Here is a 21784-nt window from a genome sequence, read left to right on the forward strand (position 1 = left end):
TTTAGAAATCTATATTCATCATTTGGGTGAAAGGCAACTGCATGCGTCAATAAAAGGATAACCTTAAGGGAAAACCCTAGACAAAAATAAACATATACCTTTGCTTTGAATCTAATCATAGGTTATTTCAGGGTCATTCTCTTGAGACATCTCATGACCATATATATATATATATATATATATAATTGTTTCGAATCATATAATAATGTCTCGTTACAAGAATAGGCCCTGTGAAGCCAGGTTACAATCTATTTAGGCAATGAAGGCATAAATAAATGATAACCCAGACAAGAGCACCAACAAACCAAAAGAAAGTCCATCAGTAAAGAGAGTGTTATATCACTTTTATTTATTTATTTATATGACTTAATTATCTAATTTATTAAGATTAAGGAAAATGATTCATATAACTTGTAATAATAAATTTATTTTAGATTTATAATTTTTTTTAAAACTATTATTATTATTATTAATACTTGTATTTTTTTAAATTATTTTTCAGTACATTCTCTCTCTTTAATTATATGCATATTTATAGTGTAAAAATCATCAATATAAAAAATTATAAATAAAATCTTATAAAAATGAATAATAAACATTATTTTAAAGTTGTATCATAATGTCTCATTTTTTTTTGGGTCAATTATAATAATGTCTCGTTAGCATAAGCTTAATTAATCGGTAAATGATATGTGCGGATAAAAAAAACTTTAAATGGTATGTGATTGGTTTTTACTAAGGATGATTTCATCATTAAAATTATATCAAAAAAATAAAATAGATTTTTTGTTTTAAAGAATTTATTATTAAATTTTATTATAATTTTATAAAAAAATTAAAATTAAAATTATTTTTACTCTAAATTCAATTTTAACTAAAATTGATTTTATAAAATCCAAATACTTTAAAATCAAGTTATAAACGTTGACCCGAGTTCAAGCTAGGTAAACAACCTGTAACTAGTAGCATAAAGCATCACACTATATTACCTGCAGCTAGGTAAACAACCTGCAACTTAACTATGGCTGTATTTGATATAATAAGCTGGAAAGTTAATGAAAGTTGGAAAATAATTTAGAAATATAATTAATGGCGTAAAAAATATGTTTATGTATGTGTATTAGTGTATGTATATAATAATTAAAATAAATAATTTCATATATTATTATTACTAGGTAAATACTAATATTTTATAAAAACTGAAATAACGTATGCACATGTAACTTATTAAAATAAAGGTATTAATTATATGTGAGTAAAAAAATAGTGATTTTTGGAAATTGATAGGGATAGAATTAGAAAATATTGTATAGCTCTTAAATCTTACAAGTTATATGAGCTAGTTATGAGACTAATTTTGATGATATGAGTATCCCAAGGTATCTCCATGTGGCGGCACCACCTAGGAAGTGAAGGTAGGTGGTGACACAGATTTAGGTCTTTGAAGAAACCTACGAAATTTTAGGGTTCAATAAAAAATAATAATAATTGAATAAAAAATAATTAGACAGATGTTAATGTTAATTACTAATGAAGACTAATCATCACTCACGTAAGTTTGGATTTTCTGAGCATAGGTTCATGTAAAAAAATACACATTTAAATTTTATATTCAAAATTTTAGTAACAGATTTTGAACATTTGCCTATTTATTTAGGAGAAAAACATATATCCTTTAATTTTTTTACTTGGGTCCGTTATTGGTCATTCAAAGACCGTTCGACCCAAAAAAGATGGTCCGGCCCATATAGAAAAGAATTGGCAAGACGTATATTGGGCTTGAGTTAATGGGCTGAGTGACAATAAATAATAAAAAAACTGTGGGCTGAATTGTAATTATTAGAAACTTCATCTTCCTCACTAGTCATTAAGGTCTGGTGGTTTTAGTGTTACACACAAAAGAGAAGCTTAGCCCTAGCCAGCATCTTCCAGCACCAATTTGCTTGGATTGGAATTAGGGTTTTGAAATTGATGGGTACGGAGAGAAAGAGGAAGGTGAGCTTGTTCGATGTGGTAGACGATTCCGCGGCAAAGATGGCGAAAACCAATGGCGGCGCTGCTAATAATCTCATCAATCACTGGACCTCAAGGCCTTACTCCCAAAGGTACTTCGAGATTCTGGAGAAGAGAAAGACCCTCCCCGTTTGGCACCAGAAAGAAGAGTTTTTGCAGGTTCTCAAAGATAACCAGACTTTGATTCTCGTCGGTGAAACTGGTAGTGGCAAAACTACGCAGGTTTGTTTTGTTCAACTCATATGTTTTATGTTTTTTTTCTTCTAGAGATTGGTTTTATGTATTTCAATAATATGTTTTCTAGCATGTTTTAGGGCATTTTTAAAAAAAATTAAATTCGGACACACAAATGTTACGATGATAGATGTTTTATCTAGGTTTCACTATGTGTGTATGTCTCTAATTTATGAAAAAAATTATGCTTTTTTTGGGGGGGTCGCAGATTCCTCAGTTTGTTTTGGATGCTGTCGAATTAGAGACACCGGATAAACGTAAGAAGATGATGATAGCGTGCACTCAGCCTCGGAGAGTGGCTGCAATGTCTGTTTCGCGTCGTGTGGCCGAAGAGATGGATGTAACTATTGGGGAAGAGGTTGGTTACAGTATCAGATTTGAAGACTGCAGTAGTGCAAAGACGGTTTTGAAGTATGTTTAGTTTTGCTATTGGATTGGTTTATGTTATTGATTTTGAGCTTGATTGATATGTGTTGTCTATGTTTTTTGTTTTCCTTGTGCTCTTTTTTGTGTTGTTTTGTCTAGTCTAAAGTGGAATGCTTTGTCTCACAGGTATCTAACGGATGGTATGCTCTTAAGAGAAGCTATGACGGATCCACTTTTGGAACGGTACAAGGTTATTATTCTTGACGAGGCACATGAGAGGACTTTAGCCACGGATGTGCTATTTGGTCTTCTGAAGGAAGTGCTTAAAAATAGACCTGATATGAAGTTGGTTGTTATGAGTGCGACTCTTGAAGCTGAAAAGTTTCAGGGCTATTTTTTCGGTGCCCCTCTCATGAAAGTTCCTGGAAGGCTACATCCTGTTGAAATTTTCTATACTCAGGAACCTGAAAGGGATTACTTGGAGGCTGGCATTAGGACAGTGGTACAGATACACATGTGTGAGCCTCCAGGAGATATACTTGTATTTTTGACTGGAGAGGAAGAGATAGAAGATGCTTGCCGCAAAATAACAAAAGAAATTTCTAATCTGGGAGATCAGGTGGGCCCTGTTAAAGTTGTACCCCTGTATTCTACACTTCCTCCTGCTATGCAGCAGAAGATTTTTGAGCCAGCTCCACCTCCACTGAAGGAGGGTGGACCTCCTGGAAGGAAGATTGTGGTATCAACGAACATAGCAGAAACGTCCTTGACAATTGATGGTATTGTTTATGTCATTGACCCCGGTTTTGCTAAGCAGAAGGTTTATAACCCACGAGTTCGTGTGGAGTCTTTATTAGTGTCACCAATATCGAAAGCTAGTGCACATCAGAGATCAGGGCGTGCTGGAAGAACTCAACCAGGGAAGTGCTTTAGACTTTACACTGAGAAAAGTTTCAATAATGATCTACAGCCACAGACCTATCCTGAAATTTTGAGATCAAATCTTGCCAACACAGTTCTTACTTTGAAGAAACTGGGTATAGACGATTTAGTGCATTTTGATTTCATGGACCCTCCTGCTCCTGAGACCTTAATGCGTGCATTGGAAGTGTTGAATTACTTGGGTGCACTGGATGACGATGGTAACTTAACAAAACTGGGTGAGATTATGAGTGAATTTCCCTTGGACCCACAGATGTCAAAGATGCTCGTTGTCAGTCCTGAATTCAACTGTTCAAATGAGATTCTGTCCGTTTCTGCCATGCTTTCAGGTATAATCCTTTTATTTTGTTGCTTTTTTATGTCTGTCCAGTATCCCCCCATAATGCTAAGGCAAATTAGTTATGCTGGGATCCATTTTGAAATGGACTCCCTGCTGTTGTGCTTGTGCAAGATGATAATCTTGTGGATATGATGGGGGATGTTTGACTGCTTACATGTGTGCTTAGTTGCACATGAATGTGGTCAGTTGAGTGTGTCCTGTTAGGTTGTCATCAGCAACTGTCTTCTCTGGGTTCCATGTCCCCGGTTGGCATGCACCATTGGATTCTAAGTAAGTGCTGATGCATTAGTTGCAGTTTCTCAGTATTCTCATGAAGCAAATGGTGTGGTCTCGCCTCTATGCATCTGCTGACCTTCCGTGGACCTCCTCTGTGATAATCAATTTCTTTCTTTAGTACCCAATTGCTTTGTCCGGCCTAGGGAGGCACAAAAAGCTGCGGATGAAGCTAAAGCTAGGTTCGGGCACATTGATGGAGATCATCTCACACTGTTGAATGTCTATCATGCGTACAAGCAAAATAGTAAGTAGTTATTTCTGCTAGCTCCTTTTTTTTCAATATCTAGTTAAATTATTACTTTTTTTTATATTAACTTTGTTAATTGTAAATGTTTTTCAAGATGAGGATCCCTCTTGGTGCTACGATAACTTTGTTAATCATAGGGCATTGAAATCAGCTGATAATGTTAGACAACAATTAGTGCGTATCATGTCCCGGTTTAATCTGAAGCTATGCAGCACTGACTTTAATAGCCGCGACTACTATGTCAACATAAGAAAAGCTATGCTAGCTGGGTATTTCATGCAGGTAGCTCATCTGGAGCGTACAGGACACTACTTGACAGTGAAAGACAACCAGGTTTGTTTAGATGAACTGCTTTTGTCTACTTCATCTGTCTTTCATTTGTGTTATTGGAGGAGCTAGACTGTCAGCTTTAGTATTGTACTTTTCTGGTTCCTAAATGTTTCTGTTTTGTTTGTAGGTGGTGCATTTGCATCCATCCAATTGCCTGGATCACAAGCCTGAATGGGTCATTTATAATGAATATGTTCTTACCAGTCGGAATTTTATTCGTACTGTTACAGACATACGTGGGGAATGGTAAGATTCTCTCTGTATATGGATTATTGATGCTTGTACCATCAAAGATGCAAAGTCTTGAATGCTTGTAATGTTTGATGTGAAGTGAAAGCCTGATGAAAATATGAACTTGTGTTCAATTAAAATGGGAACTACATGATGAAAAACATTTGAAGACAGTACTTAGACAGATGCAATTTGTGACTGAATTTCATTGTTAGATTTTAGGGAGAAGACTTGGGAGGTAGTTGAATGTCAAGTATATTGTTGTGTTTTTTTTATAAGATGAAGGTTATCTAGTTTCCCTATTCCTGACATGCAATTCTCATTCTCATCTCATACAGGTTGGTTGATGTAGCACCACATTACTATGATTTGTCTAATTTCCCCCAATGCGAGGCAAAGCGTGTCCTCGAGAGACTTTACAAGAAGCGAGAAAAGGAAAAGGAGGAAGCCAGGAGCCGCAGATGAAGTCAGCCATCCACACTATTTTTGCCTTTGGGTTTGGATTTGGATTGGATATTTTGCCTTCTGCAGCTGAGACTTCTACATCTGAAAGGAATACTGAATGTCGATAGTTTAGTTCAAAATGAGCTAAGTTTCTTGTACCATTTGCTAGAGTAATAGTGAACATTTTTTTAATCACCGTCCATCTTCTGTTGTACCTTTAGTCCAAATTTGTTTCTGGATTTTATTCTCGTTAAAGGATAGATTATAAATGTCTGGATGCCTGGATATACTAAGCTGGGAATCTATTATGTTTTAGTTATTCATTTATAAGTAATTTATTTTTACTCCTATTCTCAGTCCTCACTACTTGAACATGTAGCAAGTTTCCAACTATCCTGCAGTGTTACCTAGAAGTTTGGTTTAAATAGATTATTTCACAAAAAACTCAGTCCATCACGTAGTTGAACAAAATTGAGGGGTTGGAATGAATGCTATCAAATATATTTATTCTTTTTATTATTTTTTCTTTGAATTCAGGGTATTTTCCAATATAGTTAATAATTAATATCTTGAGGTGATATTCATTTTTGGAACTGGTTATTTTTATAGATTTTTTTGTCACAAAGATGGTATTAGGGATTAAATCTCCGACAACGTAAATTTACAGTAGCATGTAACAAATGTAGATTTAAATTAATATCGGAATAATGCAACCCACGTTTAAAAATAATGAGATTATTGGAATATTTCTATTTACCACGCTTATATTTACCACCTGAGTCTGGAAAGAACAATCGAAATTTGAAATTTGAATGTGTCGATTTCAAATTTGGAGATCATGAAGACAACGTCATTTTCCTTGAATTGTATGAAGCATAACAGAGGCCCTCGGCTTTCGTTGGCTCAGCTTCTACTGATCAACCTCACTTTTGAAATAAACTTTCAGAGATTACTGGATCCAACACACCAAGAAGCTACTTCCAAGGGATAATGGAGGACTACAGGACCTTTCTCAACTTCAACTTATCATTCCTAATTATTGTTGGATTGAGGATATATCTTACCGAGTACCAAGTATATCCTATTGTCCTTTCTACTATACAAGCTTTTCCAATTCTATAAAAATGAAATGAGTTAAATACCTTTTTATTCTTTTAAATTTAGATAATTGTTTTTTTCCTTCAAATAAAAATCTATTTTCATTAGTTTCTTATATTTTTTTAAAAATTATTTTTAGTTCATTTCATTCTTTATATTAATGGTTTCACAATTTATGACCATTTTATACTGTCATAAATATTTTTTTAATTTATTTTCTTTAAAATAATTTGTGATAATTTAAAATCATCATATGTAAAAAAATCACAACAATTTCATATTTTTATTTTTATTTTTTTAAAATCATCAAAATATATACAAAAATGGTTACCAAATCGAGTAAAATGTTTTGAAGGTTTAAATTGTCAAAAATTATTTTTTAAAAACTAAATTAAAAAAATTACTAATTAAAAATTTTCACAAATGTGAAACTATGAATAAAGAGGGACTAAAATTTTTTATAAAAATTGAGGGAATACTAAAACAATTTTTTTAAGGAGTAAAAAAAATAAATTTTCAAATTTAAAGGAATAAAAAAACATAAGTCAAATGAAATTTATCCAACTTTTATGCCTAAAAAAAGATGAAATCATGCTTAGTAAAAATCAATCACATCATTTTTTTTTGGTGGCAGACTCATGTTTACATCGATTAAGCTTTCCCAATTCTATAAAATGAAATTTATCCAGCTGGGCAGTGTTGCTTGTTTTATCATTTGATGAAACACAATCGTGAGGCTGATGAAAGAAAGTTTCCTTTGTTACGACGACAACAATAATAAATAAAATCTCAAAAATACAAACATTCATTTAACACATTCTTTTTGTCATACATATCACCTATCAGGTTATCACATAATCACTAATCTTTCGTGTCTTTCTTTCTCACGATGTAAACTAGCATTTAGTGTTTACGAAACATTACTTTTATGACATGCTAGTGAAATATGTGACATTCATGCACACGATTGATTTTAAATTTCGAACAATGGCTGCTAGAATCAATTAAACTCAAAAGCATACATGGATTATGCATTAATTTTTAAATGGGTCGCAATTAAATTTGCATTTCTTTTAAATTACCCCCAGGACAAGTAATATGATTACAAGCATAACTATAACTTCTATTGAATGAGATGTTTTTAAATTCAGATCAATCTTCTTGGTTCAAAATTTAATGAATAAATTGTGATTGGACAGACATTAATAAAATATTAATTAAATAATACATAGTACAGTACATAAAATAATGTTAAAAAAAAACATATCATAATGTTTAGGAATAAATTTCAACAGTATAGAACACACATATAACTAATTTATCAACATCAATAAAAATGGTTAAAATAATTTATTTTAATTAATAATGTTATAAATTAAAATTTTATTCTATAAATATTTAAAGAATTAAATTATTTGAATATTAAATATATTAAATAATCTTACTCGTAATTCAAGAAATATCTTTTCCATTAACAAGTGAAGTTATATTGTTAATATGTTAATAAATATAATCATTTACGTGAGAAATGATTAATAGATTTGTTTTTTTTTTCTGAATTAAATGATGAATAGACGTTTCATTAATAAACATTATTTATTTAAAAATAATTTATATTTATGAAAATTAATATATTCAAAATAATTTATATTTCTTATAATTTGAAGAAGAAAGTGACACAAACTTGTTTCTTATACGAAGGAATATATCATGACTCCACTAACAATTGCCAGAAATGGAAAAAAATGGAGCATACCCTACTTCATTTAATTTGATATCAAATTTGCTGGAAAAATAATAACGAATTTAAAGAGACTAACTGCCATGGGGGCTTATTGATTTTACATATCATATCATACACACTTGGAAGTTGGAAACAACACATGCATTTGGAGAGTCGACACGCTTCATTAATGAAACAATACATATCATATCATATCACACTAGCTATAACACGAAGACATGAATCAATGTTGCTTTATTATATTATTACAAGATATATAGGGACGAAGACAAATGGAGAAAAAATAATGACAAGCCCAAGGCATATTTGCCACATATATTTTCCATCACAGCAGGGCCTTTATTTAACTGTCGGTGATTTAGGCAAAGCAGGAGCAACATTAATTAAAACACTACTCCATTTATTATATACTCCTACCACTCTTTGTGGTCGATACTATACCTTCATTACCGGCCAGAATCAAGTACTTGTCTTTTCTATTAAGTTGAGTGCATTCAAAACCCAGGGCCTTCCCAATATGCGTTTGCACGTGATTAGCCACTTCAAATCTCGCATAATCGTCATTGATAACATTACTAGCGGTAATGGAAGGTGACACTTTCTCTAGCAACTGAACAGAGTAAGAAGGTGTGGGATTCATCAAGAAGAAAAATGGGTCCAAGCACTTAAGACCTCCTGCGGTTGTGCCATGGAACATTGTCACATGACAATCAATTGCCACAGGGATTATTTCAACGCACAGTTCCGAAAACAAAGGGCTGAACCTTAATAAATAGGGCTCTCTGCACGTGGTCCCTTCGGGGCACACAACCAGGTCACCATGTTTCAGCAACCTTTTTATCGTCTTAGCATCCTGGCCGCGGTTCCTCGTTAAACGCACCGTTTTGATGGGTGATATTATCTCGGACATTCTGCTCAAACTGTATGTGACGGCCACTAAGTCTCTACTCAAAGTGAACGACACATAGAGAGGGTCTAGTAATGTTCTGTGGTTGCATGCATAAAGACGCCCCTTGAGCAATAATTTATCTTCTTTGGGCCTTGAAGTTGTGAGATGAAGCCCAGTGAATTCCAATAGGGGCGTTGAGATGTTGTATGGAAGTGAGAATGCTGTTGTGATCCTAATCAATGCAAGGATGAAGCCACAAGGAAGCCACATTAGCATGGCTAAAGTCATTAGTGGTGTGGGTTTAAGTGCTAATCTTCCATCATGGAATATTAGTGGCTTTGGGTATTTGTCTCTTGCTAGGATTTTCCAATTTTTCTTCTCAGCTTCCGCTACCATATACACTTCCTAATTGTTGTTCAAAAAATAAAAGTCAAACAACAGTCAACAGATGAGTTTCTAAATGAAGCTTCGGCATTAACTGAAGTGAAAATATATAGAGAATTGATGTATTAAAATAGTTAAAGCTTACTTTCGTTAGGAGTAATTAAGCACAAAAAATATTTGGCGGGTAGAGGGGTGTAATGGCAAATATATCCCCTGACGCCTTTTAAATTAAATAGTGTTATCTACATATTTGCTGGGGAGTAATGAAAATGACTAGTGTTTCTATAAAATAATATAATAAAATGTCTTTTTGATAAAATATTTAATTTAATATATATGTTTTTTTCCCTGAGTTATATGTGTATATCTATTATTTCTCAATTATTTATTATTTTGAAATTTAATAAACATAATATTTTTTTTTATCATGGAGAGTATTGGTCAATTATATTAAAATAAAAAATAATTTAATTTTTTAAAAAAAGTAATTAATGGTTTTGCTTTTAAATTTTTGCGGTAAATTTTAAGGTAACATTTGATCATATAAGCAATATGCATGGCAACAGGACAGTGTTTGACTCTCATTCCTTGTTCTTTAAGAGATAAAACATGCTCGAGTTTAAGATTTTAAAACTCATCTCTATTATTCCAGATGGATTTTATCGAGTTCAAAAAAAAATTGTGAAGGGGTATCATTGCAATTTTTTTATTTTTAATTTCTTTATACAATTTTAAATAAATCTTAAATTAAAATTTTAATTATATTTTAATCTAAATACTATAAAAAAAGTAATCTTAAAGGCAAAATTTTAAGAGTTAAATTATATTTTCACTTAAATGTATTATTTTAACTTTTATGAATTGGAGTGTATATATATGTGTGTGTAGGCTTGGAGATGGGGACAGGGTCTCATACTTCTCGAACCAGGTTTAAATTGGGTATACGACCACATATCCGCATATTGAAATTGTTTTAATAATATTTTTTTAGAAAAAAATTATATAATGTAAAATATTTTACACAATTATTTAATCATATATTAAATTATATAAAAATTATGATAAGTTTATTAATATTTTAAAATAATTAATAATTTAAATGATAATTTCTGATTAGATAATGAAATAAAATTGTGCATAAACATTAATCACTCTTTCTTAAACAATATTCTTATAAATATACATCCATTTTCTTTTTCATCTTCGTTTACCCTTATTTTTTTATTTTTCTATTTCTATTTTATCATATAATTTATCATATTTCACTCTCTTTTTTTATCTATTCTATTTTCTTTTTCTCTTTTGCTTAAAATTGGATGTAGATTTACATTTTCCAAAAAAAAAAAGAGTCTGAAAACGGAGTAAAAGACAAACCTTGCATAAAGAAAAGTAATCATCATCCAGATCCTGACGAAATCCTGAAATTCCAATGATGTGGGAATAGTTTCTTTTCCCGTCAGGAACCAGCTCCAAATTAGCATGCATGGTTTTTCTCTCCTCCATCAACCCCACGTAGAAGCCATTGAACACTTTCAGCTCTCTCCCCACAACAAAATCAATCTCCAAATACTCCTTCAAGAAGCTTCCCACCATCACTCGTGGCAACTTGCTCAACCCCACTTTTTTGCCACCTCTTTTCACCACCTCATACATTTCTGACCCAACATCCTCCAACAAGAACTTCGGCAAAACTGTTCTTCCCACTCTGAAACTCTCTTCTTTGATCCCAAAGAAGCATATCATAACCATAATCTTCAACCCCGTTTCATCACCAACTAAACAAACAAAAGGGTACACTAAAAGCAGAACTATGGCTCTTAATAGCCCTCCTGCTTCAAACGCAACGAGCATGAAAAATGGGAACACTGAAGAAGATTTCAACAATGCACCTTCTAGATCAAAGATGAGAGTGTGGTCATTGAGATCCGAACGACGAAGTAGAGAGTGGTACCTCTGGTATTTGAATTGACGAGTTGCAAAATATGTGATCATATTGTTAATACTTCTAGCCATGATTTCTCATCAGCAAAAGATGAAAAGAGGTTTGAAGAAAAACGCACTCATCAACAATATTCTAGCTATCTCTTAATGATTTGAGACGTAGCGTTGTTAAAGATAATATACAATGCCCTACCGTGTATACGTATACTGGAACCACGGGAATTAATACTTGTACGAATACATTAATACCTTTAGTTTTTGCTATTATTACCAAAGTGCCATATTGTTGGGATGGTTTGCTTGCTAACCTCAAGTGTAGTTTATTTACTTTTTGGTGACTAAGAATTTACGGACATTTTTAATGATGGGATTTTTTCTTCCTTCTTGGAGAAAAGTCATTACATATATGACTCCATGCGCACATTTTTCTGTGTGTTGAGTTACATGAAATAGAAGTCTCAGAACTCAGAAGCCCCTAGGGAAGCTAACTTGAGCTAAATCAGCTCTAAGAGCAGCATAAACAAAATTATCTCCTCCGGCACTTCTTGTGCTTTTTTAAATATAATTATTTGCCTATTTTAAAAAAAGAGCAGCATAAACACAACTGGGAAGGAAAATAAAAAATCTGATAACTAACATAACTAGCGAAAACATGCTTAACCAAACCATCAGCCATATTTACCTTCATTTTTGTTTGGTTCATTTTGAAAAGAATTACCGGATAGATTATTAATTATTATTTGTTCTTGATATCAATGACTAAAAAAAGAGGAAGAATAGAGTGTCATTTTTTAAAATAAAAACTAACTGAATTTATTTATGATTGTAATTATTTAATCATTTTTTAATTCTCACAAAACACCGTACCAAAAAACTATAGGTATATAAAAGTAGACAGAAAATTAGTATATACGCAATGTATATATGAAGGATATTATTGGTCCATCATCTTTTTTTATTTTTCTTTTTGACATTGGTTCACCATCTTAATTATTACTAGCGCCATAGGTACGGCTTTTCATTCTTGCTTGCTAGTGTGACTTGTGAGTTGCAACCTATACACTGAGACCAGAGTGTCGAAGGCCCAACTCGACACTACACAAAACGGTGTTCATCATACGAATAATATTGAGTAATATTTGAGTCTCTTAATTTATCTATCCTGTAATTTGGTTGCGTAATTATTTATCCAACAATAATATCCTCAAATAATTAGTATTTGTCAAGTAAAATAAATTTCAAAAATAAAATTTAGGAAATATGAAAATTTTACATACTTTCAGAATTTAATTACTATATAACACATGAACGGATCATTTAACATTTCATAAATTAATTGAATTCTAAAAGTATGTAAAATTTTCATTTCCAAAATATAATTTACCCGCTCTTTTTCAGACTTATTTTAACAATTCCTTATTTCCTTTACCTCTTTGAACTAACATGTATTATAAAGTAGCTACTAGATTGTTGAATTCACGTAGTGTCTATAATGGTTTATTGTCAATGAATTCACGTTGCTTTTTCATTCGAAAATACACATGACAATTAGGTACTACACAATGATGCACCTGCCACGCATTACATAATAGAAGCAACCACAGCAGTGACTAAGGACCACATAAGTAAGAGTTTGGGAACGGAAACAACTGGTATTAATTATTATACATGTTTGAAGCTATTCGAACCTCAAATTTTAGCCTTATCTCCACTCAAACTTCGGTATACGTCATCTATTTCAACCTGTTAGAATGTCACCATCCAATTTGTGATTGTGAGGACTTGCTATATATATTAACTACTACTTTGAAGAGAGCAAGAGTGAGGAAAGGATCATATTGGATTACCTGATAATACTTGAGCATATTATTTCTTCGCTTCTTCATTGTTGAAGTCACCAAGTCTCTTTCCATGTCAAATGGTTGCGGGTCTAATATCACCCCTTTGATATATTCAAAGCCCTTCAGCTATTTCGTTGTAAAGACAAAAGGAAAAAACAAAAACAAAAACATAAGAGCACCAAAAACGGGATTAGAAATATAAGCGTACGTGTTTCTTCATTTGAGTTAAACTATTATTTTCATATTCATAGATGTTAACCTTGTTTCTCTCAGCAGTCACTTTGAGTTCAGACAATACATGTTTCTTCAATTGGTCAAGAGAACACAGTTTTGAGAAAGGAGCAATGTGACCATTTGAAAATGCCCACTTCTTGGTAATTTCTTCATTTGGAACTACTACTGCAACCAAAGCTGACTTGAAGCTATTCCCATAAACCCACACCTAGCAGAAGAAATTAAAACCAAAAAGAAAATCACAAGCATATCATCAAGAGTCTAAGCAGTGAAAAATGTAGATGAAGATGCTTACATCTTCAACTATTGGAGTGATTCCATAAACATTTTCCAAATGCTCAAGAGCAATATACTCTCCTTGAGAAAGTTTTATAAGGTTCTTTTTCCTGTCAATAATCTTTACAACCCCATTAGGCTGCACTTCAGCTATGTCTCCTGAAAAATTAAACCAGGCAATGATACAACACAATCAGATAAACACAAGTAAATATTCAAAACAAAAAAAAAAAGATACAGTTTAACCAACCTGTGTGAAACCATCCATCTTTTATGGCTTCCCTTGTTAACTCAGGGTTTTTGTAGTAGCCAGTAAAAACAGTTTTCCCTCTCAGACATATCTCACCACATGAAGGACTTCCAAGAGGGTTGTAACCCATCTCTGGAACCTCCTCCAGCCTCATTTCATTGTATACAGATACAGGACCAACAGTGCCAAGCATGCACATTTCATCAGGATAGGCGAGAGTAGTTGACCCACAAGTTTCAGTTAAACCTGCAGGATTAACCAACCATAATGTCAGCATTTCATTCTATTGCATGTTTTATGTTCCAAGTCTGAGAAATAATTGTATGATTAAGGATCACTATATGTCCATGTTCTCGATCAATTTCCATGTGATACATAGTCAAGTTTTTTCAATTTATGACAAAGAGTTAATAAAACTTGTGTATCACGTGAAAATTGACCGAAACTATAGGCACGTGATAGTCTCAGATTATACATGCTATAATTTCTTCCTAACTCCCTACTGTATTGTTTTATCTTTTATTAATGAATTATGAATTGTATAAGAAGAAAGTTCCTTACCATAGCCTTGGCATACAAAGGCACAAGAAGTAACACGCAAGAATTCTTCCACCTCTGAGCTCAAGGGTGCACCTCCAGATATTATTAGTCGAACACGCCCACCTAGCCGAGCTTTGACCTGACTCACCCCGGTGAGGGAGAGAAGGGTGAAAATTTAGAGAAAGTTTATACCATAAGTGAAAAAACAAGTCAAGGTTTTACAAAGGAAAATGGAATAAATTGGGAAATTGGTCTTGTTAATTTGTAGAAGCGACTGGGATTAAAATTTGGAAAATAGCAGTTTTAAAATATATGTTTGAAGATTAGACACAACCTTTCTGAAGGCTAACAGATCTGCTAAAGGCGATGCATTACAATGTTTATATCCTTTGTTCATCCAACCTAGTTTGCTGTATCAAATACAGAGACAATAGCAATATTACATGAACTGAAAATCCATAATCATATAAACAAATTCCACCTTCTTAAAAAATACTCACAAGTATATATAATTATAGAATATCAACTTACTGTTTGTAGAGCATGCCAAAAACTCTTCTCCTTACTGGGTTGAGTTCTTCCACTGCTTTTTTGATACCTGAAAGAAACAGATGATCTTTGATGAGTTTTATACTGAATTCAAATAAAAATATATATTTTCTGCTGATGTGTGAACTTGCCTTCATGGACTTTTTCGAAAACTCGGGGGACCCCTGCAAACAACGTTGGCTTCAATTCCATTAAATCATCCCTCAACGCATTTAGATCCTTCATGCAAGAGATTCCAAAAATTCATAAGATTTTAAAGTAAATAAAATGTTTCGTAATCAAAAGGACAAGAAAATTGAGGGATCGGTGCTTCAATTTGGTTTCAGAAGTTTATGGAAAATCATATTGCCGGAAGATTATTTACAGAATTAAACAGATGAAACAGAACAGAGAAATATATCAGCACTTCTTTTGTTGTTTAAAAGCTAAGTAATCATCTCTCTCTCTCTCTCTCTCTCTCATTTTAACATTTCTTTTTCCTAAATACCATTGCAGCTAACCAAAAATAATTCCATCATCACTGTCCTATCCTCTGAGCATTACTTGATTTCGATTTGCTATATTGTCTATTAGTCCAAACTTTTGTTACTCTTTTATTAGCATCTATCTACCTCATGTATCTTCTACTCATTCATATTATAAATCATCAAACAAATCCAAAAGAACAATATATTCCTGCAGGGTGCATCAACATACCCCATGGTAGTATCCAACAGATGCCCCCTTATGGAAAAAGTACTCCTCGATCGTGCGATCAAGAATATGAGCCAATGGGAGGAAGGACAAATACACATCTTCTACAGTCATCTATGCAAAATAAGATACACATGTCAGAAAGCTAGAAAGGAAAGTGTCAAAATATGAAGAAAATATATGACTACAAAGAATAACATGTAAAATTCAACGTATAGTATTGAAATATATACACTATAGTAAAGGAAAATAACATCATAAAAGATTACCTTATCTTCAAATTGTTCCATGAAAAGATCCATTCCTCTCACGAAAGTCGCTATGTTTTCATGCGTCAACACTACACCCTTGGGGTCTCCACTGGTTCCACTCGTATACATTATTGTGCAGATATTATTAGGCTGAGGTGCCGAAATGTTTGATGGATTTTCTTTTCCCTGTAAGATATTAAGCAGTTAAGATTGACCCGAATAGATAAGCATGCGTATTTCACTGTATAATTAAGTATTTCTATTACCAAAGAGAACATCATTTTGCACAAGGTTATTAAGTATTTCTATTAGCAAACCTCGAATCCCAAAACTAACGATAAATTTTTTTAGTATTAGAAATGTGTTCGGGAAAGTTATGTGACTTCTTTAGGTGGTAATTTGATTCTTAAACAATTTCTAATCTTAACCATTTATGTATAATTATATAATTTAAATTTAATTATTTCACTCTTTAATACAAACTTTTTTTTCACTCACTCACTTGTACTGTACTAACAAGAGAATGATTAAGATTAAAAGAATTAAGTTATGTGAATTTTTAGAAAAATCACATAATATTTTAAGTGGTGAATAACATTAAATCTTAATCATTCATATATAATTTATAATTTAAGATCCTTATTTATTTCTTTCACTTTTATACAAATAAAGGTTATGAATATGTTACCCTATATTATACATACCTAGAAAGAGCATTATCTAATACCTTTGAATTTGATGCAAGCAAATTTCAACGACCGATGCTTTATAAATATTAGTATCTATCATTAATGATAACAAACTATTATAGAAGAGATTTCACCCCCCAAAAAAATGCTATTATAGAAGAGAGAAATTCTTTTTTTCATTGAGCATGAGAAGAATGATTTATAAAATGACAAATTCCTTATAGACCAACCATGTGCAAGAACTCTTGCCATGAATATGGCTTAATTCCAATGCTGATGGCCTTATCTTTCTCTTCCTCTGTTAATGAAGTGAAGGACACCATCGCTGTATCCAAAACCAAACTCAGTTAAATGCCTTCTGTTGTAGGCTGCAGTACAGAAACATTAAAGTAGCCAAATTTACCTTTGAGTCGTTGAGCAGATTTACAATCAGGATTCAAAAGCTGAAAATAGTACATGTACCCAATAAGTACCTCTATTTGTTTCTCAAGTGTCTGATATATAAATATAAATTCACCCGAAACTGAAAATGCTTTATCTCAAGAAAATGACCCTTACATGGATAACCTTCCTATCTTGGACAAACACAAAATCCAGCTCTCCATGATCTATGATAAAGTTTACAGCACCTGGCCCTGCGTTTGGCATTTTAATTCGGAACAGTGAGTGTTGTGTTAGAAGTAAAAATGAAGAAAAAAAAAAAGACTCTGACTTGATCATTTGTAGTCATAGCTCCTAATTTCTGAAAAAACAGAGGAAACAGAGATAATAAACTAAATTTATTGGAAAATAAAATTACCAAGGGTGTCATATAGAGGAACACAAACCAAGCTATGCGCGCAACAAGCCTACATCAATATAAACGTGTTTGTGAATTATGATAGGCTCAAATCAGGAACAAATAACAAAAGTTGAAAAGTCGAAGAACAAAATGGATAGGGAATTGAGTGCTTAAGTGCCAAACCTCCATTGCCACGATCCATTGAGGACAGTTAGCTCCATAAATTCCTATTTTAGAACCCTGTGACAGGATTACCACAACATATATTAAGCATATTCCCTTAAATGATGAGACAAATCCTTCTGCAAGCACTTACAAGTTCAGCACCAGATGCTCGTAAAGCAGAACCAATATGCAAAACTTCATCATAAACTTCCTTATATGTCTTCCAGACATATGGTCCTATCTATAAACAAGAAAAAATAATAATAATTAAATTCCCTTGTTTTTTTGTACTTGAAATCTTGAACACATAATAAAATTACCATGAAATACCTTTGCATCAACAAATTCACGCCATCCCAACATACGGTTTTTAGGATACTTTTTAACAGCCATGCTGCAACCATAAAAAAAGATCAGTTTAAGTCTCTATAAGTTCATAACTCATTCTGAAAATTATCATTCATTAATCAACCACTATAGCTCAATTTGATGGACTCCAGCACATTATTATATGGATGAAGTTCATTATATAGAATAGTATCTATATCTATTAGCTTTTAGTTTTACTTGAAAGAAAATACCTGAAAATATCCCATGCAGTACTTAAATCAGGATCCAGTGGAGGAAATTGATTTTTGGAGAGAAGGTTGCGATATACCGGACCTATAGATAGTTCACCATTTATACCTTCTCTTCCTTCTTCAACCTTAGCAGCAAAACTCTTCATCCTTCTTGATTATCACTCTATGAAACCAATGCAAGAAGAACACCAACTCAGTCCATACTTGTGAAGTGGAATTAAATCAATGAATGGTGATTCCAAAGTTGCTTAAAAACGGTAACCTTATGTTTCTCTTAGTTTTCCAAAATTAAAAAGTGACATATAAAGCATGACGTGAGAGATATATATGTGGCACGGCGTATAACAACTTGCAACCTAACCAAGTTGTTTTACGTGTTTTATTCAAAACAGTACGGGTATGTGGAAACCTTGTTCCAAGCACCCAGGAATGTTGCAATGGATATAATGTTAGTGGTTTACCACACAAAGTAGATATTACTATTAGATAGTGCATGAGCAAACAAAAAATTATTAGATAGTTTGGGATTCTTATAGTTTTAACTAATTTTCACCATATGAATATTATAAAAAAATAACAAATTAATAATTAATATTTATTTATCAAAAAAAAATTAATTCTTTTTTTAGATTAATAAACTTAAATATGTGTCACAACAAAGGAGCATGGATACTTAGCAATGATAATTTTCCGCCTCTAATAGTTTTTGGACACCAAGAGAAAGTCAAGTAGGATTTTTTTTTTTTAAGGAGAATCAAGTGGGAATTAACTCACATTCACATAATCAATGAATTTATTATAAGGCTTAAAAAATTAACCTGAGGCCGCACGCACTAAAGCAAAAGCCCACGGAAAAACCAAAAGGGGTGGGCGTGGAAGTAGAAAAGAAAAAGTAGATATAGTCTTTGACCATCTAAGAAATACATGACAATAGTTATGATGGCATCAAAATCGTCTATCATATTATATGCGCACAAAAGACACAAAATCATCTATCATATCGTCCTCGGTTGTCACCTGTTTTGTGTATTGAGAGAAATTAAGGTGGAAGCAAAAAGGTGCAACATGGAAGTGACTAGTGAGACATGCAATGGGAATGAATTATGAAGGCGATGAACATGGTTCAGAGTTTTTTTATAGGAAAAAAATTTGAAGCTTTGATATGGGTTAGTTGAAAGTTGAAACAGAATCAGCGCAACCATTTGCATGCATATTGAATTCCATTTATTACTCTTCATGGGTCCATGCCTTTGTCTCGTCCTAAAGTTTGGGCAAAAAATGAGATGGAAGAACAAACTGTTTAATTTTTTCTTGGTAGTTGGTTTTCTTATAATTAATTTCCTTCATTTATTTTTCACGTAAAATTCAATTCATCTCTGATTTATTTATTTATTTATTCTATTGTCGTTCTTGAAGTCACGCTAAGACCGCAAATATGTCATATTTCTTCAACATTTGCTCACTGAATTAAACATCCACTGTTATATCAAGTCATTACTGATTCCAACTTCATAAGAAATAATAGATCAATCTGAAGTTGATTCAACGGAAATTTGAGCTATACAAAGTCAAATAAGTTTTCAAACTATCCAAATAAGTTAAGATTTTAGCATAAAACCCTATTAAACACACTCCTAATATAAAAATATAAGTTTAATTGTTATTTATTTTGTGTACTTATAATTTATTACTTAAGAATACTAGGTTGTTATATTATTGCAGTAAAAAATATTAAATTGTAATATTTATCATATATAAACCTCTTGTTGGAGAAAAAAAAAAGGAAAATCTACTCATATCTGCATAGAAAAGATGGTTGTCGACTTCATTGCTACCTACTCGCAAGACTTGCTGACGGTTTGCAGGTTGCAGTTGTTAGGTTTCCATCATCTCTATTCAACTTTAGCATCGGAAAAAAAAACTAAAAACTGACCTGTGTTAAAGTTTCAGTATGGTGAAACCAAATCCAGTCGTGGTCCACAAAATTTAACTACTAGTACTACCAGTTACCGCATTTGAAAACAACAAAGAGCAGTAAATTTTATCATAAGCAGTTGTTAGATCATACGAATTTTTTAAACTAAAATACTAAAATAGTATTTGTCAAAATAAAGTAGTAAATGGGATTGGGCTAGTTAGAAGGAACGCAAAAGCCCAATAAAATACTAAAATTGGGCTCATAGCCTTAGGAGTTAGGAGGCACTTGAAGTTCTAGTTTTACTCTTGAGTGTATTCGTTTGTTTCTCCACCGGCATTTATGGCCATGGCAGCTCTAACCCCAATTTGTTGTTCAACACCCAGATTCAGTGGTCAACAACTAAAAAAAATTATCAGTTTCCAATTTCATTACTCGGAAGCAAAATAGAAGCATCCGAATCCGATTACCCTATCCGTGGAAGACGGCGTCGTTTCTCTCCGTCTCCAAAGAGCATCCGAGACCTGCCCTAGCTCCACCACCACCATGACCATGAGAAGGAAAAATTCGGAGACGCCGTTAAGGACATACGCCAAGTACGATACCCAACCGAGGGAGACAACGGTTGAGGTCCGTGTTATTTATTTATCTAAATTTTAATTCTAATTCTAATTGAGAACATGGAATAGAAAATGAAATGATGGTTGTTATATAGGTTTCCAGACATTCTCAATGTTAACTTCACCATTTTTATCCCTTTCTCTATAATTATTCCTTCAATAAATATCTAGACTTACTATTATTATGATCAGTTCTGAATCATCTGATATCAATTTCTTGGATTATAGCCAAATTAAACTCTAATGCAAGTAAATGCAACGCGAGGCGCTGGAGAGGAATTTCAGAACCCTTCTCCGTTCTCCCATTACATTGGCTAACCCACAGAAGAACTTCCTACGGAATAAACTTTTCTGGAACAATTTATAAATTAAAATTAGCTTACAAATTAACTAATTTTAAAAAACTCTCGTATTATTTCCTCCAAAAGTTAATTTTTAACCAGTAAAGAAAAATAAACTTTTCATTTTTTTCTCTTACAACACAAATGTTTATGAAAAGGAATTATTCAAATAAAGCATAAATACACCAATTACAAGGCAATCACCAGGTCAGTTCGGGCTTATTCATAATTCACATTGTATATCGCTCTGCTCATATTTTGTTTCTCTTCACATTTTATTTCAGCAACAGAATGTCTGCTGACTGAAGGCGCTGGGCATATAGAACCAAGAAAATTATTTGAAACTACGGGACGTGCCTTTCTAAATTTTTTGAATAATAATAAAAAAGTTAAATACAGTTAATAAAAAAATGACAATAAAAAAAACTAATAATATAAGACTAGTCGGAATTTTCTAAGTTAGAAAAAAAAAATTTAAGAAGTGGTTTAATGATAAAATTATCCAATGAAATATGTACACCAAATTGGATGATTCCCATTATTAATAGTTATAGATATGGGAAGGTGATAAGTTCAATC

At 32.5% G+C, this 21784-nt stretch overlaps 3 protein-coding genes across 6 annotated transcripts; 1 reads left to right on the top strand and 2 right to left on the bottom strand.

The window, feature by feature from the left end:
- Window positions 1-1841: 1841 nt before the first annotated feature.
- On the top strand, window positions 1842-5618 carry LOC100807162 (probable pre-mRNA-splicing factor ATP-dependent RNA helicase DEAH2). 3 transcript variants are annotated; one of them, XM_003521552.5, is made up of 7 exons: window positions 1842-2235; window positions 2456-2658; window positions 2800-3884; window positions 4290-4415; window positions 4513-4751; window positions 4876-4994; window positions 5318-5618. In XM_003521552.5, the coding sequence occupies exons 1-7, from the start codon at window positions 1972-1974 to the stop codon at window positions 5442-5444; spliced, it is 2163 nt and encodes a 720-aa protein (XP_003521600.1). In that variant the 5' UTR covers window positions 1842-1971; the 3' UTR covers window positions 5445-5618. The 3 variants fall into 3 exon arrangements, 1 of the variants encoding a protein (XP_003521600.1); XR_003266535.2 differs by lacking the exons at window positions 4876-4994; window positions 5318-5618 and having other exon boundaries at window positions 1853-2235; window positions 4185-4415; window positions 4513-4536; XR_003266536.2 differs by lacking the exons at window positions 4876-4994; window positions 5318-5618 and having other exon boundaries at window positions 1853-2235; window positions 4191-4415; window positions 4513-4536.
- Window positions 5619-8368: 2750 nt separating this feature from the next.
- On the bottom strand, window positions 8369-12014 carry LOC100796162 (probable glycerol-3-phosphate acyltransferase 2). The gene is made up of 2 exons (XM_003520712.5): window positions 10913-12014; window positions 8369-9559 (listed from the first exon to the last, which is right to left on the bottom strand). The coding sequence occupies exons 1-2, from the start codon at window positions 11549-11551 to the stop codon at window positions 8669-8671; spliced, it is 1530 nt and encodes a 509-aa protein (XP_003520760.1). The 5' UTR covers window positions 11552-12014; the 3' UTR covers window positions 8369-8668.
- A 961-nt stretch (window positions 12015-12975) lies between these two features.
- LOC100807687 (long chain acyl-CoA synthetase 1) lies at window positions 12976-19463 on the bottom strand. Of its 2 annotated transcripts, none has more exons than XM_006577112.3 (20): window positions 19347-19463; window positions 18330-18492; window positions 18079-18142; window positions 17900-17989; window positions 17767-17823; window positions 17602-17650; window positions 17361-17437; window positions 17206-17245; window positions 17033-17127; window positions 16132-16299; window positions 15866-15976; window positions 15301-15388; window positions 15152-15218; window positions 14955-15030; window positions 14642-14759; window positions 14081-14326; window positions 13850-13989; window positions 13580-13762; window positions 13327-13446; window positions 12976-13222 (listed from the first exon to the last, which is right to left on the bottom strand). In XM_006577112.3, the coding sequence occupies exons 2-20, from the start codon at window positions 18473-18475 to the stop codon at window positions 13169-13171; spliced, it is 1989 nt and encodes a 662-aa protein (XP_006577175.1). In that variant the 5' UTR covers window positions 18476-18492; window positions 19347-19463; the 3' UTR covers window positions 12976-13168. The 2 variants fall into 2 exon arrangements, with proteins under 2 accessions (XP_006577175.1, XP_040870120.1); XM_041014186.1 differs by having other exon boundaries at window positions 19148-19429.
- Between the last annotated feature and the right edge of the window lie 2321 nt (window positions 19464-21784).

This window comes from Glycine max, chromosome 3 (assembly GCF_000004515.6).
Source record: "Glycine max cultivar Williams 82 chromosome 3, Glycine_max_v4.0, whole genome shotgun sequence".
NCBI classification, from domain to species: Eukaryota; Viridiplantae; Streptophyta; class Magnoliopsida; order Fabales; family Fabaceae; genus Glycine; species Glycine max.